The 25,896-nt window shown below is 49.5% G+C and overlaps 2 protein-coding genes across 10 annotated transcripts in view; both read left to right on the top strand.

Moving 5' to 3' along the window:
• Positions 1 to 15,948, top strand: part of RCSD1 (RCSD domain containing 1) — a 42,060-nt gene extending 26,112 nt beyond the window's left edge. For 2 of the 5 annotated variants that reach the window (XM_080586642.1, XM_080586643.1), the window contains exons 2-7: positions 6,007 to 6,109; positions 8,561 to 8,650; positions 9,907 to 9,978; positions 11,294 to 11,497; positions 12,309 to 12,954; positions 13,930 to 15,948. In XM_080586642.1, the coding sequence (XP_080442768.1) occupies positions 6,007 to 6,109; positions 8,561 to 8,650; positions 9,907 to 9,978; positions 11,294 to 11,497; positions 12,309 to 12,938 (1,099 nt within the window). In that variant the 3' untranslated portion in view covers positions 12,939 to 12,954; positions 13,930 to 15,948. Of the gene's footprint in view, positions 1 to 4,461; positions 5,623 to 6,001; positions 6,110 to 8,560; positions 8,651 to 9,906; positions 9,979 to 11,293; positions 11,498 to 12,308; positions 12,955 to 13,929 lie in introns of those variants that run through there. The other 3 variants (XM_080586641.1, XM_080586640.1, XM_080586644.1) reach the window with 3 other exon arrangements.
• Positions 15,949 to 20,023: 4,075 nt separating this feature from the next.
• Positions 20,024 to 25,896, top strand: part of MPZL1 (myelin protein zero like 1) — a 38,877-nt gene continuing 33,004 nt past the window's right edge. For 3 of the 5 annotated variants that reach the window (XM_080586670.1, XM_080586667.1, XM_080586671.1), the window contains exon 1: positions 20,024 to 20,140. In XM_080586670.1, the coding sequence (XP_080442796.1) occupies positions 20,068 to 20,140 (73 nt within the window). In that variant the 5' untranslated portion in view covers positions 20,024 to 20,067. Of the gene's footprint in view, positions 20,141 to 20,652; positions 20,856 to 25,896 lie in introns of those variants that run through there. The other 2 variants (XM_080586666.1, XM_080586668.1) reach the window with 1 other exon arrangement.

Consider the following 25,896-nt stretch of genomic DNA (forward strand, 5'->3'; position numbering starts at 1 on the left):
CCTCTTTGGACACACCTTTAGAACAGGTAATCCAAGGGTCCTCCTAACTGAAGGAAAGATTTTATCAATTCACTTCATGCAGACACATATTAATATGTTTTGCATCAATATTGAATATTATTGGAGCCTTTAACCACACAGTAATGGTCTCACACAATGCATGCATTGGTGCTGTATTCTCCAGCACAAAAGTTCACATCCTCTCCGGATGGACAGGAACAGTACCTTAGATGGTGTGACTTGTGAATACACAGTGACTTACGACAAACGTGACTTATATGGAATACAATTTTTGCCACAAGTCCAATAAAAATTTGGCCAGGGAGAAGGGATTAGCTCATACCTGTAGATATGGACACCCCAAGTCACTGGGGCAACGTGGGAGGTGCTGTCACTGTCACCACTTCTCAGATGCTTGATGTGCAAGCGAGTAGGATGTCTGTAATCCATCAACCCACCTGCACAGGGGAGTCCTTCCAGGGGGGAAGCTGCAGCACCCCCACACTCCCACCCCCAGGGGAGCCCCACAAAAGGGCACACCCCCTGCTCCGGCACAACACAGCATGCCCAAAACGTTGTCTTCTGTGTCAGAAACAGGTACCAGAGACGTTTGAGAATGGGTCTTTTGAGGCCAGCCGGTTGTGAAGGAGTTCAGTTACGCTGAAAACAGGCCCCTCTATCAGATGAGGGTTGCATTGCTCCCCGTGCAAGCTGAGCTAGCTCCCCCAGGGTACGCGGTATAAGCTTTCCCAAGCAAACAAGCTCTACGGCCGGCTGGCTCCTTCAGTCCTGTCGCTACCTTACTGAAAAACGAGAGGGGTACGCGTGGTGTCTGGGAAAGCTGTGGGCAGAAAGCACGAGTCTGCCTTGGGAGTGCTGCTTTGCTGGGCCAGCTCCCTCCTGAATTCACTTTAATTTCAAAGGAAACCACAGCATTGCTTCCCAGTGTTTCTCGCTGGACCCCAGGCAGAGTGTAGTGACGTTTATTTTGGCAGGAGCACGGACTGAAGTAGTTTCCTTCCCCCAGATGCCTCCCCCATCCCTTCCTCAGCTGAGCAGGTACTATAGGTGTGGAGCTGCTCCTCCTCGTGCCACACCACAGGCATCAGCACTCCGGGTGCCCACCTTGCCCCCTCCGCTGTGCCAGCGCTGCTCTGTGGGACGGCATGGAGGAGCAGATCAGGAAACTGTCCTGAATGTTTTTAACTCAGGTTGGTTCTAAACCTTCCTTTTTATTTTTAGCTGGGTGATTTTTAGTCTGAATTACATCTGCAGCCTGGTTCAGGGCACAGTCCTGCAAGCAATTTCATCAGCACAGCTGAGGGAGGACGAGGATGGGAGCTGCTGAAAACAGCACTGTGTCTAGAGAGAAGTTCAAAATACACCCTCAGTGCTGAACTAACAAAAGCACACCTCCTAAAACCAGGTACCCGCTTAATCAGTGAGTGGGAGGGCGTGAAGAAAATTCACTGAGAGAAAGCAAAAATTGTGTCAGCACTTTGTCAGCAAAGCATGAATGGGGCAGGGCCATGCACAGCAGCTCCTCACTGAAACGGGGCTTTTGGGGATCACCCCCATGGTATTTGTAGGGCTTTTGTGAAACGCTTGGTCGAAACTTCTAGCAAATCGTTCAGCTATACCAGAGGTGTGCAAAAAAAATTATTTTTCTGTCACATAGGGCCTGTGAGCAGGAGGACACGTAGAGACGGCTCTTCCTCAGGCTCTGGTGGTCGGCGGGAAGGTCTGGGCCCTCAGCTGCGGTCTGCTCCTGCTGTCCCTCCGCCCCCTCCCGCGATGGAAGTGCAAGCACTTGTCGGACTGTGCTGTCAACTTGGTTACTGAGATGATCAGGGTTAAAAATAACCTTGTAAAGAGTTAGGGGAGGTATTTTTAGCCCAGATCATTTCAGTGATCTGGTTTACAGCACAGCCCCACAAACTCACACTGGCACAAGGGAGGGGGAAGGAAAGGTCAAGGGAGAGAGAGCAGTCGGAAACATAAGCTCCCTGCCAGAACCAGGATTTTATGAAACTGCACCCCAAAGGCACTGACCCACTCTTCTTTGCAGCTAGCTTATTGACCACTCTTTTCTCATGGCACAGCGCAGAGAGCTGGCTGCTGAGGGTCACTATTTCTGGATCTTGTTTCTGAGAGCAAGGCACTAGCCCTGAGCCTCTTCTGCCTTATTGTGTCTGCTCCTGCATTCGTCATTATTTTTGCCACATTTGCTTTCTGTTGGGTAGGTGGTGCAGCAATGAAAAACCCCATAAGAGTCATGAGGGATCTGTGCAGAGCTCGTGCGAGCACAGGGTACAGGAAAACAGCTGGCACGACGGCCTCGTGTGAAGACCAACTGCAAGGAATGGCTCTTGAGAAACTCTTCAAAGCAGGGGAGGGATGCAGAGGTCAGGGCTTGACCTCAAAACCACGTCTAGATGCAGCTGCATGAAAACAAGGCTGGAAAGTGCACAGGACTTGTACAAACAGTCATGTAGCAGTCACTGGTTTCATAGCCACAAAACACTCCGGCCTTGCAAAGCGCTGCTAAGGGCACCTGTATCTGCACTCCATGCAGCCAAAGTGTTGTAACTGCAAAAGCAGGCACGGCAGAGGATGCCTGGGGGAGAGAAGGAGAGCAGGGCAGTACGAATCTCTGCTGTTACTCAGCCAGTATTTAGGTGCTGCGTGAGCCTAAACGCTCTGCTGTACAGCAGCTAATAGGCCTTTGCTCTTTTCATCAGCCAGAGCAGATGCACAAATCCAAACGTGAGCTCTCTTGATGTCCACTTCTGACCCCCACTGGTACCCTTTCTGACTAGCAATGCCAGTAGCATACTACAGCCAGTGACAAAACTGCTGGGGTACCAGTCCCGTGACATGGGGTTATGACAGTTTTCGACTGCAAGGGGCTGGGTCATGACCAAAACTGCTGGCTGAGGGCTTGTGGGAGCCGGTTTTGCACCACTCTCAGCAGGACATTCAAATTCATCCCCAAAGCCTCTTCTAGCTTTCCAGTTTTCTCCAGGACTTTGCAGTTCTGATTTCATACGAAACTCATTGTGGTGATACTCCCTACCTGTAGCTGAAATGCAGGGAAATCCAGCTCGTTGTGAGCACTCAAACAGTATGCACAGGGAATAACTGCAACCTCTACACCTCTTTTCTCCCTTGCACCTTTTCTAGCCCTAGTATCTTCTGGCATATTAAACTGTCCGTGCAATTCAGGCGAACTGTAACAGGTTCAGTTTTAAAAGCAGATGAAGAAACATGAGACTGAAAAAAGACTTTTCAAATTTACCCAAATTTATATACTCATTTGGAAGAGGAAAGCGAAACCCCTTACAGAGAACTTGTTAGTTGCACTTCCTCTTTTGCAGACAGTGTCATGCTTACATTGATGGTACAATTGCATTCCTGTTTTGCTGCTCCGTCTGACATTTTTCAGAACGTGCAATGCTTAGCCACTTGTTTTTATTGAAGAGTGAACGACCTCAGAGTAGCAGTCACCAAATTACTGATAGAGTAAGTCTCATTCCCTAGCTCACTGTTTTTAGCCCATGCGGGCTGACCACATTTCTAAAAGCTAAAAGAGCCTGCAGCTGGCTGGTAAAGGTGCGAAAATCAGGCCTGAGTAATTTTTTCAAACAAGCGCAGAGCTTCTCCTCTTCTCCTCTTCATCGTTCAGAAAGTCGGCAGGTTATGTCACCAAGAGGGGGAAAATCACCAGGAATGGGAGAGAACGCATTAGTGTCACGGCGCAGGAGAGAGCCAGCACCGAGCTCTGGGGTGAGAGGAGCAAATGTGTCTCGGTGGTGGTGGAGGAGGCTGAGGGCTGGTGCTTGCTCCGCAGAGAGGCTGAGAAAGTGAAGCTTCCCACCTTCCTTGCAGCGGTGGGGAGACTGCCCGTGTGGCCCCTGGAAGTCAGGGACAGCGTTCTTCCCATGCAAGGGAGGGAAATTTCTGCATCCAAGTGCCCCAGTACAGCGAGCCCCTTGGCTAGAAGGCATACAGCCTGGCACACCAGCTGGGGGGGGCGGGGGGGGGGGGGGGGCGGGGAAAGCTGTAGAAAAAGCTGGATGCAGGACGGCAGTGCAATTGCCAGAAAGGATCTGAGAAAGGACTTTTCCTGTTGCTAAAGGCATAGCGTAATCGGAGAGCCTGCAGCTGGCAGTTTGGGGAGGACACAGCCCGTGGGCTACTCGTTCTAATCTTAGAATGGCATGCTCGCTGCTTCCTGTGTGCCGGACGCAGGCTCCACACGCTTGAGAGCCGCGCTGCAATGTCTGCTACCAGCAAAACAAGAAATGCGTGGAATGACTCCAGCTTTATGGCTTTGATCAAATCCAGAGAAAGGGAGCCGTGTTTGTGGACTGGAGCTCTAAAAACTGAAGGAGAACGACCACACAGCCACGCCAAGACAAGAGGTCAGGGAGGCCAAGAGGAAATGCCCTGCCTTTTCTGGGTAAAGGCAGAGGGCTGTGGAGGAAGCGCTGATACCAGAGGAAAAGGGTCTACCAGGGAGGCAAACCTTGCACACGGACACTGGGCACCTGCACCTCCTCAGCCTTAACCAAATCCCTGCTTCAAGCATCAGCTCTGCTGTCTCCAAGTATCCTGGGCTGTGGCATGCTGAGTCGAGCCCCCAGACTCATCCTCCCTTCCCCAGCTTCATCCTTCTTTCCCTCCTACTTCCAGCCAGCCCTTCCTGCCCAGCGTGGAGCTTGCCTGCAGCTGGAAACTGCTCAGCCGTCATTTTTCGTGTGCTGCAAGTTGCCCTGCTGATCTGCCTGCTTCACTGTTTCTTCATTTCCCCATATCTGCTACTTCCCCTGCCTCTAATTGCTGTCATGAAGGCTGAGAAGAACTGGGGGGAGAGGTGCCAGAAGTTACTGGTAGAAACAGCTCGATATGGCTTTGTGGATGGATGCAGGAAAGCTGGTCAGAAGTGTACAGGAAGTTTTTAAGGAGGGAGATGTAGTCAGGATCCTGGAAACAGGGAATAGCAAACATTGACTCAAGGGAGTCAGCGAACAACAAGTCACACAAGAATTGTGGTGCCGGTTGTGCGTTAATGGTGGTGGTATAGGGAGGGGAGGCGTGAGGCTCCTTTCTGATGGCTCGTAGCCTGGTTTGTTGTTCTGAGGTCTCAGTCTCCAACAAAACAGGGATTGTTGGTTAGATATTCGCAGTTCCTCTGGTTTAGTTTTCACTGCATCAGATATCCAAGAAAAAGAACAAAGTTTTCCTTTCATCAGCTTTGATTTCTAGGCTTTGGGCTCCTCTTGCTTGATACAGACATAGCGAAGAAAACACGGTAAATGTGGGATGAGCAGGGCTGTGTGCTGTGGGAAGAGCTGCACCATCCAGTCTCCAGCAACCCTCCCACTTCTCAGCCTGTTCTTGGTCCAGGAGAGGGGAAGCTTCTCTCAGCCCTGGTATTTCCTTCCTCCCGCCCACCCGCCTGAGTATTTCACTGCCATAAAAAGCAGAGCAGCACAGGGACATCCCCAAGCAGATGCTGACTTGCTGCGAGGACAGGGAATGGCTTCTCCCAGCAGAACCACTGGAAAAGGAAAGGCACTTGTCACTGGGGCAGCAAAAAGAGGTGGGAGGGCTGAGAAGGTGCGTGGGGATGCCATTTATTGCCCTATTCCATCTGTCCACTGCTAGGCAAAGACAGAGAACAGATACTTGGCCTGGAATACTTAGTCTACTTCCAGTGAAAAATACCGAGTGTGGGATTTTCAGCCAGAGATGAAAGGTGCTGCATGAATTACTAGTTTTCTGTGATTCTCTTGACCACCTTGGATATTTAAACATGCTGCTATGTCCTGGATTCCCAAACCTTTTGCTCTCAGACTGGATGATTGATGCCAGATGTGAGAAACTCTGCTTTAAGTCCTTGCTTACTCTTGAACTTTGTAACACATATGCAGGCTACTCTCTAGCCTGGTTGCTTTTCCCAGCCTTTGCTCATAACATATTGTTCTTGATTTGTCAGAACAGGCCAACAGAGACCAATTCAGAGGTGGACACGTCAGCATCACCCTCAGTGGCTCAGCTAGCAGGGAAATTCAAAGAGCAAGCAGCCAATATCACTGGAAAAGAGGTAAGGAGCTCTGCAGCCACCGGCAGGTAATGGAGTGGGAAATGAGGCACTTGCCTCTGCCTATAGAAGTGAGAGCCTCAGTGACCTAAGCATAAATCCACATTGATTTTGAAACCCCCCAAAAGCTTTGTCTTGTAGTGCAATGCAAGCTGTGGTAGTATCTTCCATGCGTTGCTGACTTGTGCGTGAATATTTTGGTAGAGCCATACGTTCACACTGTAACAGAGATGCTGCAAAGCCAGGTAGGATATGCACATATCCCTAACAGTAGCAGACTGCGAGGCATGTGCTATCTGGGCTGGCTTTTGTGGGCAGGAGACAGCAATGAAGAAATCAAATAGCTAATTTTGAACCATGGCAAAAGAAGGCAAACACGTAGTATAAAAGCCAGTGGCAGGTCAGTACAGTTCCAAGACAGAAAGCTGTCTCCTTACTTGCCCTGGTTACCTCTTTGCATGACAACATTTCAGACTCTCTGCCTATCTATGTTATGCCAAAGCTTTATTTTACTGAAAGCCCACTATGCCAAGCATCCAACTCACAAGCTGTCTTTCACCAGATAAGCGAAACACTTGAATACCTCTCTTAGGAAGACAGGAAAGTCAAAGTGTTTATGAATGGATGCTGACATTTTAGGAGAGTCCCCTGTATCACCACACACTTTTTTAGAAGCATAAATGCTTACTGACAGCCCTGTGAAGCCAATGGGTTTAAAACCCCTTTAAAACCAAGCTGTTTCCTTTTTTTGCTCAGCTGATTTCAGTATTGTCGCGGGCTGGGCCTACGGGGATCCTCCCTGTCACCAGGCCTGTCCTTGGCTGGATGCAGTGGTGACCTCTGTCCTGCAGCGCTGGCATGCCACAGCTTATCAGAGGTCAGCACTCGTGTAGCTGGGCCACAGGCTGGGAGTAGCCAATCTCTGCCCAAGCACTATTTTCTTCTTCCCTCCAGTCACCAGCGCACTGCTCCATCCATCCAGTTACAGTCATTTCCTCTTCTTAAGGTACAGGATTTAATTGCACCAAGTCCCTCACTCTTTAGAAGGCAGCAAGTTCCCAGACCTCTCTTGTGTTATCTACAGACCTCTGCTGTTCCCAAGCCCAGGCAGGGTGGAGGGGCCTCACAGTGGGGGAAAAACTCATTTTCTCCAGGGACTGAGGAGGACAAAGTTTCCTGTCTTTTCTCTCCAAGCCATCTGTCACTTCCCCACACGCTTTCTCAGGCTGGCCTCAGATTAATGGCTGCCTGGATGGTCCTTAACCCTTGCTTGACCCGTGCCAGCAAAGGGGAACCGCTGACACATTGCTGTGGCACAATGCAACATTGCATGGTTGCAAAATGGTAGGGTTTCAATAAAACATGATATTACTGCTTCCTCGTGTGATGTAAGGGGAAGGGCAGGGCTGCTTTTGGCTACTTAGAGATGGAACATTGCCATAGCTGGGTGTAGCACCAGCAGATGTTCAGTGAAATCAACTCTACTGGTCCCCCAAAACAGTCAGCTCTAAAGGGCAGATGCCATAATCTGATTTTTCATGTGCCTGCCTGTTAGAAGGTAACAAAATTATCCAAATATCATGTTCCTTGATATCCACAATAGTATCTAAAAATGTATGTTAACAAATAAAAAGTGTGTTAGCAGCTTGGCAGGAGTCTACAAATGTGGCATAATAAAACAGAGACACCTTGTCTTCAAGACCAAGGTAATAGTTATGAAGAAGCAACTGTACAGGTGCTGTGCTACGTGTCCCTTCCTAGTGGGATCTCTCTACTTCTGAGAGCCCAAGGACATTCAGAAGGAAACGGTGTCCCTGCAGTTTAGTTGCTTTGTTCCTTCTGCCCTGGAGAATCTGTTTCTTTAGTCAAATATTACAGCTGACACCTTGTCTCTGTGAGCTGCTCTTCTTCATTAGAGAGAATAAACGTGGCTGTAGGGCATGCTGAAAAAGTCAGAATTCCCCTTTTTGCACCTATAATATGTCAGACTTGGAACAGAATGGTCATGAACCAGGTAGGAAGCTGAGATTCATTAAAAACAAGTCTCAGTAATAAGACAGGAAAGAGAACAATGCCAAGCTGTTCCAGTGTGAGGGGGTTTCCAGCAGGGTGCTTTGAAGGTGAAGTTTCTGGGAAGACTTCCCCACCCTCTGCAGTTCAGAAGAGTATCCTGTGCACAAAGCCTGCAGTCTTGTGGTTCACGCTGTGGAAAGAGATATAGAATACTTTTCCAACACTAGGATTGGGCTTAAGATGCTGTGAGCACAGCTATCGTGCCGGACACATGCCCATATGTTAATGTCATGTGGTGCCTTTAGATGTTTCCTTGATGTAAGCTGCGCCCTGCCATCCAAACAGATCGCTTACAGAGCATGCTCTTCAGTGCTTGAGTTTCACTTCCTTTTTAAAAAAACTAATTTTCCTGCTGCTAAGTCAGTTGCTTTCTTCTCTTAGGTACCACCACATAAGCCAACTCGGAGGAAACCACCATGCTCCCTTCCACTGTATTCCAACAAAACTGAGACAAGCCTCAACAATGAGCAAGTAAGTATCAATTTAGCAGGGGGCAAAGTCTCTGTTCTCTGCAACCTGTTCTCTACTGGGACATGAGCTTGCAGGTAGCGCAGACATCAGGCTGTGCAGCAGAAGACGTCAGTTGTTCATCATCAAACCTTCCCACAGGTTCTGACTCAGTCAGCTGCAAGCTGCTTCCCACTCTTGTAGCAGGGATATACATCCCATTTCTACTGCTTTTGTTTTTATCCTTAGAGCACTGATGGATCCACCCAGTTGCCACCTTTCCTGCATTTTACAGCAGGAACTGCTAGCATTTATTGGCTTTGAACAGCACTTAGCACAGGGGGCTTCTAGTCTGGTTTCTGCTATGAGATGAACACTACAGGTTTGAATGTAATGGTGTAATAGTTCTGCTCTTCATAAAAAAGGATTCATTCATCTAAAGTGAATAGGATTTTTTTCAGCAATACCTGCAGAATATTGTCTTGAGGTGTCATACATACAGCAACCTCGAATGAGTGGGTCCCAAGAAGCTGGCTGCTGCTCCCCAGGGTTTATGCTCAGACACTTTACAGTCATTTCAGTTGTTCTGTATTTCAAGGTATGAGGTTTAGCCACCAAATTTCACATCATCACCTGCCCTTAACAAGGGGATGATTCTTGGTCCTTATTTTCCGATAGATACAGGCTCTTGTCTCCATGTCAAAGGAGCACAGGCTCTGAAGTCTTAGACTCCTTCATTTTCCTTCGGATCTGAAAAGACCAATATACTTCTCAAAGCAATGGTCTCAGTTTCTCACACTGTGTTCAGCTTTTCAGAGCTCTACCTTTCTGGCCACTTAGATTTTTTCTATCCAGACTAATTGGATACCCTTTAACTCTGTCAGTCAAATGGAAGCAGAAAGCCTTTACCACCACAAAAAGTTTGCAATGTTTACCAGAGAGGCAGAATTTTAATCTGTCTAGTCCTTAAATAAAACAGAAAGCACCATAGCAGCAGAGCCACAGTGCACCACCTAACTCAGATACTTCAGCCAGAAGGCTCTCTGTTTTCTGAAAAGCAGGATACCTATATGTAGAGCCCTAGGGTGTCTAGAAAACAAAAGGGGAGTATGGTTAGAAAAGCAGAGGGCAAACTTTTGTATGAAGACCCTATATGAGGCTTCATTTGCTCCCCTACAAGCACTTGCCACTCATCTCTTCTTAACTTTTGTGCCTTAGTTGTGTTTCCTTTTTTTCACCTACTTTGCTGTGATCATTTCATGTTTCATTTTGTTTTGCAGAAGCCATCTCCAAATGCTTGCCCCGTTCCCAAGGTCAAGGTGAAAAGCTCCCCCATGATTGAAAAGCTGCAGGTAAGTCCTGTGAGAGTCCTCATGGCTATCCCAGCAAATCCAAACTTCTTGGCATTTACCAGGGCTACTTCCCTTGTGAGGCAGCACAAAGGAAGGTGATCCAGGAGCCAAGGGTTAGGTAGGCAGGGCTGCAGCCTCACTGACGAGGGCCCAGTCCCACAATGCACAAACAAGGGGGCAGAGCAGGTCTGGAAATGGTAGCCACTCTCAGAAACAGTCCAGCTGTCCTCAGGCGCGGCCACCGGCAGGTCAGTGCGTAGAGCAGGCTCACTTGGACCACGTGTGGTGCATGTGGCCAGGCGTGGGCATGGCTGCAGCGCAGCTCAGGGAGCAAGGGCAGCAGCCTCAGTTTAAATGCAGCTCGCAAGCGAAGGTGAGGGAAGCTGTGGCTGAGGCTTCCTCCAGCTCTTTCTCCACAGCAGTTTAAACAGGTCACTTGCACATCTTGGGGAACTGACCTGGAGCACAGGCAGCTAAAATCCTGGGAGTGGGTGAGCACCCCTGGGGCTCTGGCATTCCCTACCTGTGCCTCGAAGCTCTCTGCTTTCCTTGTCTCGACTCCCCAAGTTATGCACAAGCACACCCCGTGCTTCTTGCCCTTTCTGTGACTCTTAGTAGCACCTGATTCATGCCACTGAGGACAGCTCAGCACTTGATAGCCCATAGATGTGGTGCCCCATCACTGCCAGCTGCCTCTCCTGGCAGCATGTGCGACTTCTGAGCATAATGCCTCCTGGGCACCCTGACACAACGTAAGCCTATTCATAGCAGTGTCCCTGTTAATGCACCCAAGGACATTTGTCTAGAGAACTTAATGACAGGCTAGCACAAAGTGCCTTGCCACAGTTAATCACAAACTTGTTTCTTTCCATGGTCTTCTCACTCCTCGTGGTTGTATGGCTCATTCAGAAGACCCGCAGACCAGGCTTGAAAATGTGAGGTCTGCTTGGGCACAAACAGGGATGGTTTAAATCTCAAGGTGATTGCTGGCTGCTTGTTCATACCCTGGCTCAGCCACTGCAGGCTATACTGGCTTGGCTGGGTCACTGGAAAATCCCAAAAGACCTCAGGATGACAAAAGAACTCGTCCTGAGATCCAGCTGTTGGGGAAGGGCAAACGTCCAGTCATAACTGCTCTGCCCGGACTTGTTTGTTGACAGTGTCACCAGGAGAGACCCCTAACCAGAAGCTATGTGGGTTGTAACAGCTGAGATGTGGTAGCTCCCGTAGCGAGAGCAAGGGTTCCCCCACGTGGTTAATGCATGTATTACACACCGGCGTCACACACACCACTGACGGGGATTTTTCTTTGCAGGCCAACCTGGCTTTTGCCCCAGCTGCTCTGCTGCCGGGAGCATCTCCCAAAAGCCCTGGTCTGAAAGTCATGGTTTCTCCGTTCAGCACCCCTCCCTCAACCCCCAGCAGCCCGGGCACTCAGCCGCAGCCCGGTGAAGCAAGCGAGACGCCGGTCAGCTTTGATCAACCCCCCGAAGGCACTCAGCTGCAGTTCTATAACAAGGTAGGGAGTGCACTAGGTCTCCAGCACGGCAGGACAAAGCTTGCTTATCGCCTGGGGATGAGGAGGAAGAGGGGGCCTCAGCCCTCGGTCCTGCTGTAACAGCGTGCATTTGTAGCCAAGGGAGGAGATCTAAGCGCTGGGTTTGGGACAGCCTTTTGGGGTAGTTCTGTGGGTCTTTGCCTACCTGTCCACAGAATTTTGTGGACCAGTGGCTGCAGCAGCCTTCCTGGCCCCATGACTGTAGGGAAGGGGTGAAGTGGAAGCACTCAGTTGCCTTGGCTCGGCAGTAATTGAGTGGCGGGTAGCTGGGCAGGGAGCACTGTGAGGAGATTTTGCCATATGCCAGCAAGTGTCGGAGGTGGCTGAGGTGCTGTTTATACAGCCACAGAGAGCAGGACAGTTTGCCAGGTGTTCCACAGAGTGCACAGCACTTAGATGAGGAACTGTAGCCTGCATTCCTCAGCCTCATCTGGAGTGCAGACTCCTTCCTCAGCCACCGAACTGCCAGAAGTTGAAGACTGAGACATCCCATGTCAGCAACAGCTGCATAATGAAATCAGCATCTTTGCTTTAGGGTCTAACTTAGACAAGGAGTCACAGTTTAAACTGGGACAATGATCTCCAGCACCAGGTTTACAGAGGGAAAAGAGGTATATTTTAGGGAGCTGCTGAACCTACTAAGTAGTGAACAGGAAAAATGAGGCAACCATTGCAGCAATCACGTTTCCCCTGGTATTTTCCTCTGTTGTGCTTTCCTGCTTTCCAGTACTGATCTTTGACTGCTTCAATGTCTGGTTTTCCTGCCTTCAAGGTGCGGACGCGGGGATCAATAAAGCGTCGGCCTCCCTCCAGGAGGTTCAGAAGATCTCTGTCTGACTACGGAGACGGGGAAGATATAGGGCTCAACATCTCCTCTCCAGAAAACGGTGCTAAAGAAGACGGGGATGAGGTGTTTGGGAATAAGGGCAAGACAGAAGAGGATGAAACAGGGAACAAAGAGCTAAAGAAACAGGTGGGGTCTGATGAGAAGCCCCCATCAAGGAGAGGATCCAGCAGATCAGAAAATGAAGAAAAAGTGGAAAAACAGGCAGAAGAAACGACTCCTTGCAAGAGTAATGCGGGGGATACAGAGGAGAAGGAGGTGTCGCATGGTGCCCCAGGGGAGGAAAACTCACCCCAGCCTCCCTCTGGAGACAAGGAGGAGAAGGTGTGCGAGGGTCCCCAGGGACAAGAGGAGGAAGGCAGTGCCTGTGAACAGGAAAAGGAGGACAAGGAGAAAGAAGGAACCGAAGCGAAAGAGACCAGTGAGAGCGCACACACACAGAAAACGTCAGACACTGAAGAAACACCACTGGCACCTGAACCGCAGCAGGACGCAGCGGGTTTAGAGACTGCAAGTGAGCCTTCAGCATCCCCCACACAGGACCAGGGCACAGAGTAATCATGACACATGTTAGGTAAGTCTGGTCAGCATGAGGACGGCTCCTAAACTACCAGAGGTTTTTGCTTACTAATGAAAAAGGCAAGTGTGGCAGAACATACCAACATTTCTGCTGCTCCCCACACCTCAAGAGCATCAGACCTCAGGCCTGCAGGGTCTTTAAGTCAGGGCATTTAAACAACCAGCCCTCTGGGCTGATGTTACAGAGAGAGGAGATGGAGAAGAGGCAAAGATGAAACAAATGATTCTGACTTCAGTGAAATGGAGAGGCTCTCTGATACCAGGTACCCTGCTCAACCGTTGTTTTGAAAGCAATTTGAAAGCAGAAAACATGTATGCCCCGTCCCTGGAGGTGTTGAAGGCCAGGTTGGATGGGGCTTTGGGCAACCTGGTGGGAGGTGTCCCTGCCCATGGCCGCGGGGTTGGAATCAGATGATCTTTCAGGTCCCTTCCAACCCAAACCATTCTGTGATTCTGTGATATACTAGCTCTGCCATGTATGTACTAGCTCAACAAACCTCTCCCTATATATGTATTTATATGTGTGCATGCACACATTGGATATATACATGCATACATATATGTACACTTTATATACACATATATATATGTTTTTAGCCTATTAGCTGTGTCAGCAAAAATAGCGTTTACACACACACACCAGCTTGATGATCAGCCCTGGAAGGAGCCTCTGCAGGCCTCCACCACTTGAAATACAAGAGGATTTCCACTGCCTAAAGCAGGGCTTGTTCCATATAGTTTTGCACTTATTCTCTAGCTACTAATCCTGTAGCCACAGAGGCCTGAGGAAATACCTCGGTTCACCTCAATGGCTGCCTGTCCTCTCTTCAAATGCCTCCTTGGCAAGGAGTGACTGAAGGAAGCAATCTAGCATGGAACCTACCAAAGCACCCCCAAGACTCCCCACCCCCGTATTTACTAAGAACTCTGGTTATTTTTCATAATTTCCTTACTTTTTCCTTCTCAAAAGGACGTACCCAATCAGGACACAGAAGATGATGTGTGAACAGGAGCCATCTAACCCAATCAAGGTTGAAGCCACTGGAAAACCTTCGGTGGCAGGAGACGAGTAGAATATGGATATCCCCCGAGGTCCAGACTGATCCCAGCGCTGAGTGGCTGCTCGCTGGCCCTGTGCTTTGCACCATTGTGACAGTCAGAACAAGAGACTGGCTTACAATTGCTTCAGAAGTCAAAACTGAGGTGCTGGCTGATGTCCCTGGGTGACTGCTGGGGACTGAGAGACCTGATGTGTCCTGTCCCGGACCCAACGGCCACCGCCACTCCTGGGCCCTCTCTTATTCCTGCTGAGCTCCAAAATGTCATTTTCTTCTCCCCTGCATTGGTCTTGGATGAAGTTCATCAGCTACATACATATGTGTATGGTGCCTTTTAAGTAGCTTCTTTTGAAATATTTTGGGTTTTCAAACTTCAGTAAATAATGTTTTAACAGTAGGAAAAAAAAAGTATGTTTTCTCCATGTATGCTGTATGGCAGACAATGTGAATCCTAAATATGGGGAAAACTCTTAGGAAATTGTTCGTAAAGCATAAAATGCTTTCAAAGTGGGGGTTGAGCTGGCTAATCTGTGAAACGCGCAGTCATGGTAGGCAATTTTTGTGTGCTTCAACTTTGGGGTATTTTTAATGCTGGTGGAAAGTAACAACCGACAGATTTGAGGCACAGAAAAGATGTGCTGTGTAGGCCAGTAGGGCATGTTCTCTTACCCAACTGTGTGCTCCAGTCCTGATTTAGAAAGGCTGCCTGTCTGTCCGTCTGTTTTGCTTCCAGGCCCTGTCCCAACTTTTGATTCTCTTTTGAAACTTTGAGCGTGTAACCACTTAGTGCCATTTGTGACAGAAAGCATCCTGGCTTACTAGAACCAGCCAGTTAATTTTATTTAATCAAAGAGGAGACCTTAGATGGCTGAGCTGGTTCAAGTCATGTGGCCAGTCTGTATATGAACGGTTGGGGGACAGACAGCCAGTCCCTCATGAGAACGTCAGATTGGCATCGTATTGGATTTGTGTTCACTCTTGGAGTGCTAGTTAAGTCATGGGACTAACGTTTGTTAAGGTAAAAAAGCTTCTACACTGATAGAACATGAAATCAGGGAAAGAAAACAGGCCTTTATCCACCTGGCTTCCTGACTAGTGCCTGAAGCTGTGTCTGTATTACTGAATACAAAGCTGCTGTGCCTCAGGGCTGTGGGGCTCATGTCCACAGAGCTTAGGCGTAGCCCCTCTGCAGCAGCCTGCCTTGGGGACAGCTGGCCAGCAGTGCCCAAGGGCGAGGCACGGAGTGAGCCAGCTGTCAGGGCTGTGAGCAGTTCGGGGCCGGTCACCCAGAATTCAGCAGCACGGACACAGCTGTAGAGACGAAAGACAAGAGTCAGGAAGCTCCTCTTCATCTTTCACAAAGCTCCTCCTAGCAAACGTCAAGCTGAGCAGAGTTGGAGGCTTGTGTTGTCCCTGTCCCTATGAGCAGGCACAAGCATTTTACACAACACAGCCCGCATCCTTCCTAGACTGGGCTCTGAAGCATGGCACTGTTACAAAACCCATGGTTTTGGGGGATATCCCCTTTCTGTTCACCAGCTCTACAGTCACAAAGAGAAGCCTCTATGCCCTGCCTTTTTTCTTCCCAGGTGAGAGCGCCCGTTGAGAGCCAGCAGTGTTGCCTCTGACGCGTAGAACAGACTTGTTGGCAAACATGACCCCCACATCCTTTTGAGCCATGTTGTGGAGTATTGTTGCCTTTGGATCTCTTTTAATCTGTTTGTTAAAGCTTGTGTTCCAGGGCAGGCTGCAATCATTCGCTGTAACCTGTTTCCTCTCTCAGCAGAGTGTCCCACCTGGATGTGAGTGATTGTGCCTTACTGTATATATCGATACATGTGTGCCTGTTTAGAGAATGTGTCCCTAGCAAGGGAGTGGAAATCTGAGGGAGAAACAGAAGAAATAAATGGTGGAATAAAAACAAAACAAAATCTCTGTGTTTCCTCCTGGGGAATGTAGGAGCCTGACGAAGGATGAGGAGAGCTGGCAACAGCAGATAAAAGAGAGGAGGGATTCCCACTGCCATTGTAGCAGTTTAACATTAAATTTTTAATTTAATTTGTGGTGTTTTTACTTCTGGGGAACAGCAATAACGAACGTGCTTAATCCACAAAGGAGGATGTCCTCTGGGGGAGCAGTAACACTGGAGACTGCCACACTCTCTGTCCCAGCTCCACAGACATCTAGGAGCAGAAGAAAGCAAATGCCATTTCTCCAACAGCATTGTAGTTCAGGGGAAGCACAAAAAAAACCCACAAGGCAACATACAGTGATCCTTCCTGTGAGATTTCCAAGCTTCTGGCAATCGACAGAATAGACTTTCTGTGCCAGAAGTTGCTTCACCATCTTCATTCTTGACAGCTTCACAAGCTGCTGGAAAAAAAAGACACCCGTTTCTCAGCTGAAGGCATCCACGTGTGCTTCTAGCGGTGGTGTTAACACAGGCTGCACACAAACCTCACCCCTGTACGAGCCAAATGAGAGCAATTTTAGAGAAAAAAAACAAAAACAAACAAAAACCTCTTTGGCCAGTACCATGACATTGCAAAGCAGAAGGTGCCTGTAGACAAGTGTCCCTGCCCCATCCCTACCGCCAGGAAATGTGGGCTTGGGCCCATAAATGGCAGCGCTGTCCTGTCCACAAGGTGTAGTCAGAAAGCTTTGAAACGGAGACCACAGTGCGGCTCAGCGCGCCGAGCGGGGACACCTCTTCAGACCCAGAGACACCTGCCAAATTCCTCGGGCAGGAATATTTAATGCCAGTGGTAGGGGCAGTAATGGTTGAATACACAAAATGCTGACATATTTTCTTTAATTCCTCTGGTGTAGACTAAAAGAAAGTAAAAGCACAAACTTTCCTGGCCAGAAGACCTGTAAACTGTGGGCGTAGAAATGGAAAATAGAGCAGAAATGAACAAAAAAGTGGAGAAAGGAAAGAAGCACAACAGCGAGGAGACCGCCGCAGCTGTGGTGTCATTTTTATGGTTATTCTGTGACCGGACTACGCTTAAACCACAGCACGGCCCTGAGGAAAGAGCGGGTGGGCTGCCGCCACGACCCCCTGCCCCACGCAGCGGGGCGAGGGGCGACGCCGCCTGTCCGTCCGTCCGTCCGTCGGTCCGCCTGCCGCTCCGCCCGGCCGCCTGAGGAGAGCGCAAGCCGCCCCCCCGCGCCGGGAAATGGCGCAGTCCGCCCAACGGCTCGGCGGCGGCCGGCGGGTTGGAACCACAGCCGTTCGGGGGCGGCGCGGGCAGGCAGGCGGGGACGTGCCGCGTTTCCCCCTCCCTTCCGCGGGGAACGAGCCGCGCAGTGGCCGCCTCCGCAGCGACGGTGCGGGGGGAACAGAAGCGAGCCGAGCCGAGCCGAGCCGAGCCGAGCCGTCCCGTCACGGCGGCGGCTGCTCGTAGGGGCAGCCATCGGCAGGCGGGCTGGGCGGGAAGAGTGAAGTGCGGAGCTGGGGGAAAGGCAATGGAGAGCGGCTCGTTGGTCTAGGGGTATGATTCTCGCTTCGGGTGCGAGAGGTCCCGGGTTCAAATCCCGGACGAGCCCTCGGAGGAAGGCGGCTGTAAGGCCCCCTTCCGTTTTGCTGCCGCCGCCCGCAGCTTTTGCTGCCGCCGTGGGTTCGGCGGCGGGGGGCGGCGGGGAGAAGAGGAGGGGGCGAGAGGGACGCCCCCGCCTCGCTGCCGCTCGTCCCTGCCGCGGCAGGGGGACGCGTCTCGCCTCGTCACCGCCGGTTTGCGAGCCGCCTGCCGCCGCCCGTCCGAGCAAGAGGCGGTTAGGCACCGAGGGAGTGAAATATAAAGGAAAATGTGAAGCAAAAAGCGGGCTCGTCCGGGATTTGAACCCGGGACCTCTCGCACCCTAAGCGAGAATCATACCCCTAGACCAACGAGCCGATGTAAGCTTTCCTCCTCGTTCCACACGAAGCCGCGCGGTGGAGGCGCCGCGACCGTTCAGCGGCCGCCTCAGGTGCCCTCCTGCGCCCGGCTCCCCGGAGCCCCCCGGGGTGCCCGTGAGGGGACGGGTGTCACTGCCGGGCTCGTGGGGCTCACGGAGCGTGCTGCTCCACACGCGAGGCACGTCCCTCGTTACCGGGACCTTGTTTCCGTACAGTAACAGGCTCTAACCAGACTCCAGGCTTCAAGTTTTTCTGTTACAGGAGACTGGGAGAAAGCTAGGAGGGAGAGACAGGAAAAATAATTGCTTTCATCTTACAGACTTTGCGTACCAAGGTTATTGGGCATACTTGTGGTTCAGGTTGTTCCTTCACATCAGTTCGGCACCGCAATAGCTAATCAGCAGCACCTTTTTCCTCTGTGTTTTTCTCACAACACTTAGCCTCACACAGCGGGTGATATAAACCGTTCTTAATTGAACGACAGAAAAATACTTTTCAAGTATCATACGTAATTACCATGCTGCTGCCAGCTCTTGAGTCTTGAATGAACCACTACATTTCTATCTAATCAGAGAAAACAAATGTAGCACGAGCTGCCAGCCACAATTTCTGCCTTCAACTTGCAGAGGAAAAGCAATCCTGTGAGAGACACCCGATACTAGCTTCTACAAATAGAGCCTGTTCCCTCTGTCCCTCATTTTGTTACTCTGTTGCTGTTTCAAAATCACTGTGTTGGGTGGTTTTTTAATTGGATATATAAAACTTGTATTTGTTATAGAAAATCAGTCTGAATATATCTGCTCTTTCTCCTAGAAGATATCCTTTTTTTTTTTTTTGGTATGATAATCCTGTTTGTTGTCTGTCAAGTAAATTAGGGCATCCTCCGAAATATCAGGATAAGGAGGGACTGAGTTTTTAACCTAAAAAGTAACCATGAAAGAAAATGATTTAACCTCTTCCCAATGATAAAAATTTTTAATTTATTATTATTATTATTTTAGATCTTCCTTTTGTGACAAGCAGGAACAAACAAGACAAAAAATATTTTCTGTCTGTAGTGGAACTGAATGCTGGCTTTACAGCATGTGAGAAAGCTGAGAAACCAACAGGGCAACCCTGCAGCAGCCTGCCAGGAGCTTGCTGCCTGTGCTGACCCCTGTCTGGGCAGCCCTGCTCTGTCACCGCTGCCTGGCTGACCTTGCAGGGAACGGATGCAGCGGGAAGAAGGATAACACACAGACACACATACAGACAGAGAAAATGAGTTTGTTGCCAGCTAAATGAGCTGAATTACTGAGAAATTTGATAAATACCAATGTTATCAATGGACAGGGAGTGGAACTGCATAGCCAGAGGGAAAGAGGACTGCAGCACTTACACCTTTAATTGGGTTATTGTGTCGTGGAGATTAAGTGCTGAGGAATTGTGTAATTCTTGCTTCAGTGCGGAGCTTGTAGGCCTATATTGAACAGTTTACACTGAGAAGTGCTCCCGGTTCTTTTTGTCACAACCTTAACAGTAACATGTCACAACCTTAATAGTCTTGTCACGGCGAATGCAATACGTGCTCCTCAGGACAAACCAAGCTTCCTCTAGCACCTCGATTTTTCTCCTTAAAATAGCAGAAGACATTATTTCAGTCATTACGGTCTGGAAAAAAAAAAATCTTCAGATTAGCTGGCTTGGAAAAACGCCTAGACAGGCCAAGGTTGGGCTGTTTAGGGGACCGTGTATATACATATATATATATATATACACACACACACACACACATGTATATATGCATACATATATATATACATATATATTTAGCTGTGAAGGTAAGGAGTGAACTTTGGGTGCCTGGCTCTGCCGCAGCCCCCCGCCGTGCCACACAGCAGCCCCCTCCCCGGGCAGGTGCCGGCCGGCGGCAGGGAGCGCTGCCCCCTCAGCGGCTCGGGCCGCCCCGACCAGCCTCGGGGGGCGGGACCGCGCGGCGCCTCTCCGGATAGGGCGCCCAAGCTTTGACGGACCGCCCCGCCGACCAATCCCCGCGCGAGAAGCCGACGGGGCCGCGGGAGGTGTGCGCGAGTGGCAGCGGCGCGGCCCTATCCCGGCGACGGGAGGGGGCGGCGAGGCGGCAGGGGGCGGGGCGGCGGGCCGGGGGCGGACAATGGGGGCGCGGGGAGGTGGCAGGAGGAAAATGGCAGCGGGCTGGCTGCTGGCCGCCGCCGCGCTGGCCGCCGGTGAGTGCCCGAGATGGCGGCCGGGGGGCGACGGGGGGGGGAGGGCGAGGTCCCGGTCCCGCGGGGGTCGCGCTGCGGAGCGGGGCAGGGGCTGAGCGGGCGGCGGCGGCGGGGCGAGCCTCGGGCACGCGGGGGGCTGGAGCCGGGGCTGCCCCGGGGGCAGGCTGCGGGCACGCAGCGCGGGCGGGGCGCGGTGCCCGCGTGTGGGGGCAGCCGGCCGCCGCCCCCGCCCTGTGCGCCGGGGGGCTCGGAGCGGGGCGCGGCGGGGAGGCCGCGGGGCCTCTTCGTCGGGGGGAGACCGGCGGCTGGGGGCTGCGGCTGGGGTGGCCGGCGGGGAGAGCGCCCCGCGGTGGGTCGGGGGGGGGGCGGGCGCTTCGTTGGGGCTGGTGCGGTTGTGCCTTGTGGGAAGGGAGAGCGGGGGCCGGGCTGGTATTGGAGGGGTAGGGCGGCAGGAGTGCGGACTTACCTCGCTTTGGCGTGCTCTGCTGTAGGGCGAGCGGTTCCACGTCTGCCACGTAATTCTGGGATGGAAGTACACAACTTTCCCCGGGTAGCCCTGTGTGTGTGCGTGTGTGTGTGTGTGTGAAGGTGCCAGGCAGGGACTGGCGGTGCGTGTGTCACTTGGACGTGGCTCTGTCAGGCAACACCTGCCTTGCACAGCAAGCTAATAGCAACCATTACAGAAGCCTGATGGCTTCTCAGTTCGTATCTCGGGGTAAGTCTGTCTGGGAACAGCTATAATAAGGACCTTTGCCCAGTGGTGTATGAAACTTCAAACTTCTTATTTCCAAATAGCATTGTTCTTTGAATTACTTTAAACTTCTGTATTTTGCAGTAAGCATAAGTAGAGATTGCTGTTTACCTTTGGAGGCAGCTGAATGTTTAGAATGAAGTGGGTGAATAAGGCGTATGCGTAGCTTACCGTAAAACTAAGTTTTCTGAAAGTAGACATGGAGACAAGAGAAAGAAGGGTGCATACTTCCCCGACCACAACAAAAGGTGTAACTACAGTCATGCTTTGGTAAGCTAGGAGTAGAAGATTGCTCTGCAGTGCACCAAATACGTGTTACAGTGTAACCAAACACAGTTTCTTAAAAACAAGCAAAGCTAGGAGACTCTTTTGAAAGAGACCCTCCCTAGGGTGGCTGATGCAAGATTACAATTTAAAGGAATAAATGGGTGGTAAAAGCACTGTTTTATCTGTGTTGAACTGTGACTCTGTTCCCATCCCTAAAACTGTTGAATTTTTTGAGCTCCAAATCAGAAGTTGCTCCCATGTTGGCTTTTTCTTTCCATGCTTACGCTACACACGTTTAATCCTCCTGTCTTCTTTGGAAAGGCCCCCCCCCCCCCCCCCCTTTTTTTTTCCTGTGTATGTGGGTTTGGCACAAGGCTTATGTCTTTACATGGGAATAAGCAACTACAGTGCAGGCTCTTCACTCTACTTGCAAGTGCAAGGTAACTTGGTGACCAGTAAGGAAAAGATGGCCTTCTCTAGAGTTTAAGGTTGTAAGCAGTCATCTGTAACGCTCTGCCTTTCAACTTGTATGCGTTGTTTCAATTCCTCCCATTTTTCAAGGTTCCCCGTTTTGTTCCCCCTTCCTTGTGCTGGAGTTTCATCTAACAAGAAGATGAGAAATGAAAAACTGCCAAGCAAGTGGAAAGGCAGAAGCAGCGTTTTTGGAGGGCCGTTGCCACTCAGTTGCTCAGATGTGATGTGTGGTTGGGTAATGTGCTGCATAGTTTAGCTGCTGTGGTTTGTGGCTCTTCTGCTTTTTGATGGCCTTGATGGCAGACCCATTTGCTGTGGCCAGTAATCTGCAGCGAGACAGAAATGTTACTAAGTGGGATGTGTTGTGCAGGCCTGGTTTAACCATCACTCTTTTGTCAAGCCATGCAGGTAATCGTTGCTCTGTAGCCTAAAATCTGTTACCTGTATTTAGCTTATTTCCTTGTGCACGACTGCACGCATGCATTAGGAGTTTGTCTTGCTTACGCTCAGTCATCTGAAGACCTGAGTGCTCCGTTTACTTGTAAGCATGAAGAATCATTCCCAAATGCAATACTTGTGATCCTGTGGATGTTTGTGCCATGAGTAGTTAATTTAGGTTCTCTCATATGGTGGGTGAGCCCTGAGCAGCTAGTTACAGTATCAGGAAAAGAGATTATCTGAGTTCGTAAGCCATGTAAGTAATCACTTAGTGAGATTGCATCTGTCTTTAACACAAGGGTGGTGCCTGATTGCTTCCAAAAGTTTTAAAGAATGTCTAGACATAACCAAAAAGGATATTATTGATGTTTCTACTCATCTTTCTGTTGCCAACCAAGCTGACCTTCTTTTTCCCTGTATCTTATTACCCTGTTTTACCCACTCACGCACGTACACAGATGCACATACACACAGGTCAGTGTAACAAGCAGAGAAGTATTGGGATGTTAAATACTTCAAGCGTGTGTTACCGTTCTCAGTTTACCTGCACGTTTCGGTTGCTGCTTGAAATGTTTCATGAAAATAACATTTTGAGTCAGGGTTGCAGTGCTCCCTTCGTGTTTGTGCCAGGTTTAGTCAGGATTGCCGTGCTCACCCAGTCAGAAGCAGTTAGTTCTCTTAAACTGGTGCTGTAGGTAGGAAGACTTCCTTGCCTGCAGCACTTCAGTGGTTTCTGCAGAGGGAAGAGATAAGGTAGATAAACTCTTCCCTCTACCAGTTGGGCCAGGGTGGGACTGCTGCTCAGGTTACCTTGTAGCAGCAGCGAGTTCTTGAGTAAGTTGAAAAGAATGTGGCTTAATAGTTTGATGATAAAATACGGCTGGTAAAATGCCTAGGTCCTTCCTGAGCCCAGCCTCCCAACAGTCCTGTACCTCTGGGTAAGAAGTGAAGCTGTGCGTGCTGTCTGAGCCGCAGTGGATCGAGGAATGCGTTCAGCAGCTATTCCGCTTGTGGCCTTGTCTCATCCTGACTGCGAGTAGTAGGCTGCGAGCGTCCTGTGCACCGTGCGGGGTACTGGCAGTCTGCGTGGGAGACCGGAGGAGTGAAACCTGGTTTTACAAGCCAGGCGTCCTGTCGTGTTTAACTTGAAAGAATTTTCGAGTAGTTTCTGAAGAATTATTGTCTGACTAGAGAGGTACTGCATAGGTCATCGTGAAGTCATCTGTTAGCACCCATAGTGGGGGTGCTCTGAGTGATTTGATATGTGATGTGGTTTGATCACATAAGATGTGTGTGACTCTTTCCGCCACCTACATTAACTGATAAAAATGTAAACAGTCTTGTATGCAAAAATAATAATTAAAAAAAATCCTTTTTGAATTATTGAATGCTAGCTCAAGGTACCCTAGGAATAAATGAAAGCAGGAAGCTCTGATTATGAAAACGTTTACGTCATTATAGTTGGCTTTGAGGTTTTTGCTTATCTTCATTACTTGGCTGATCTGGGTTCAGTATGACCCTGCATATTAGTGATTAATGTGATGGAAAGGACGCTGAAGACTTGTGTAGGAGACAGCTGTGGCAGGAAAGGACAAGACGTTCTGAACTGATGGGGCAAATCTAGTTGCAGTGATTTGCTCTTATCTCAAGACAACAGTTATTTAAAAGAGCAAGTGTTTACTCAGAATACGGTTTAGCAGCAAGCTATAACCATAGCACAAGTGCTGTGGATGTGCATTTCAGGGCAGGGTTAACATCAGTGCTGTTTTCTGAGCTAGTTGACAGATGACCCTGCAGTCCTGCAATTCCCCTTATTTCCACTGATTCTTCCTCACCCCAATGGCTTTGAAGTGGCCGGATCGTTCTGATCCTTGTCCTGAAGATGCCACTTTCTGTAGATGGTTACGTCAAGGAACTTGTGTATTGTTCCCTGTTGCTCCTGTGTCTTTCAGTTCCTGCATTTGTGTTTAACTGTTGAGATGGATGTTTCCAGTTTGTGCTGGCTGCTAGGTTTTGGCTTGAAGTGAGTAAGGAAAACAGGAAGGCTGGTTGTCTTGTGAACTTTTACTTCAAATCCTGCACAAATTGCTTTGCAGTATGCTTGCGATGCTTAATACACATAATATTAAGGGGACTTCAGGGAGCTTGCTCCAAAATGTTGCTTATAGCCTTCCTCCAGTGTTTGGAAGCAGATTAAGGGGCTGATCCTTGAGTGGGGTAAAGCACTGGGCTGTGCAGCACTTGCGTGGGAGGTGGCACTTTACTAAGTACTTGCACTTCAGGATACGGGGGCAAATGAGGGTAGTTTTATTTCAGGTAGGCAACATAGCCAGTGGAGGAGATCTTATCTTCAGTTGTCCATTTGCCATCTGTTACAACTTCTAGTAATTTGTTCTTGTAATGTGCTTAAGTGAAAGATGGCAAACAAGGCTCCTGCTTGGTAATAAATTCTGTAAAGCTGTACGAGCACCAGGACTGTTAAGATCCAACTCATGAACGTGTCTTGGAGTTTCTGATTGCTTGACTCTTCCGGTGTGGAAGCTGAAGAGATGATGGCTGCGTGGAGATGCCGCATACACTGCTGCCTGACACAGTGAGCATGGGCGTGGGCGCTGCCCTAATTGGGAGGAGTGTCTGTAGAAATGAGCTGAGCTTGCTGTAGAGTTTGCCACAAGGAAGGCCATCGATGCTTCTTCAGAACGAGAAGCCTGCCTGGGAAGAGATGGCTGAGCAGCTGCTAGTCACTCATTCCTGACCTTGCGCAGTTGTTGCCCAAATGTGGGGTACAGTGGATTGGGCTAGGCTGTTGGTCTGGTTTTAAAAAAAACAATAATGGAAGAGGTGTGTGCTCTTTTGAACGTGGATTAGTTCCTGGTCAGATTCATCTGGTTATGTTGTAAGTGGGCATGGGAGCTATTTCAATTGGCACCACCACTGACAAATTCTTGTGAGCAAGAATTACTTTGAAATACATTACATGGGCTCTCCCTTTTGGTTTTGTGGCTGCGCTGCTGCATGTTATAGCTAGTTATGAGCTGACTGAGTTTGCTACCAGGTCTGGTTAGCAGGTAAATGAAAGATCACTGAGAACAAGCATCAGTGAAGCAGTAAGGGATACAGTCCTCAAAGAGCTTCACACTTGCTTGAGCTGCTGAAATAAGTCTCTGGTCACACCAGAACAGATTGGCCTTGTGACCCCTCTAGCTGAGGAGGGTAATCATTTGGATAATTTAACTTTACCTGTATGTATCTCATACTCACTCTGTTAAGGGATGGAATTTTATTTAATGGCTTTAATCTCATCCCTCTGTATGCCAGCGGGAAAAACAACAACTCTGTTTGTCTTTGAGGCTGGTGAAAACACCGATGACTAGTATTAAAATGTTACTAATACTTCGAATGGTTCAAAGTATCTTCTGCAAATGTTTTTGGTGTCTTATAGATCTGTTGTCACTGAGCTGATTGCAACTTTGTGGGTTGATATTTGTAAGAATAATAAAAACACTCAGCTTCTTGGGTCTGGTTGATATGGAGCCTTTGCACTGTGTCTTCTCGTAAAATCTGCATATCCACATCCCTGAATTTTTTGTCTCCAGCTTCTGACCCTTAATACTCTAATTTCTTTAGTAGACTTTGTGACAGTTTTAGTGGATTGCTGTGATCATCCCAGGAAATGTTTATGATGGTGGGATGTTTTCTTCAATACCTGTGCCACATGTTGAGCATATGTACTCAGCTTCTCTCAGCTGAGTTAAACAAGCTTAAAGATATTCTTCAATGTAGGAGAAAACTGCTGTTTCAAGGAGACTCTTTTAAGGTGTGCTCC

This window comes from Anser brachyrhynchus, assembly GCF_964034855.1.
Source record: "Anser brachyrhynchus genome assembly, chromosome: 1".
NCBI classification, from domain to species: Eukaryota; Metazoa; Chordata; class Aves; order Anseriformes; family Anatidae; genus Anser; species Anser brachyrhynchus.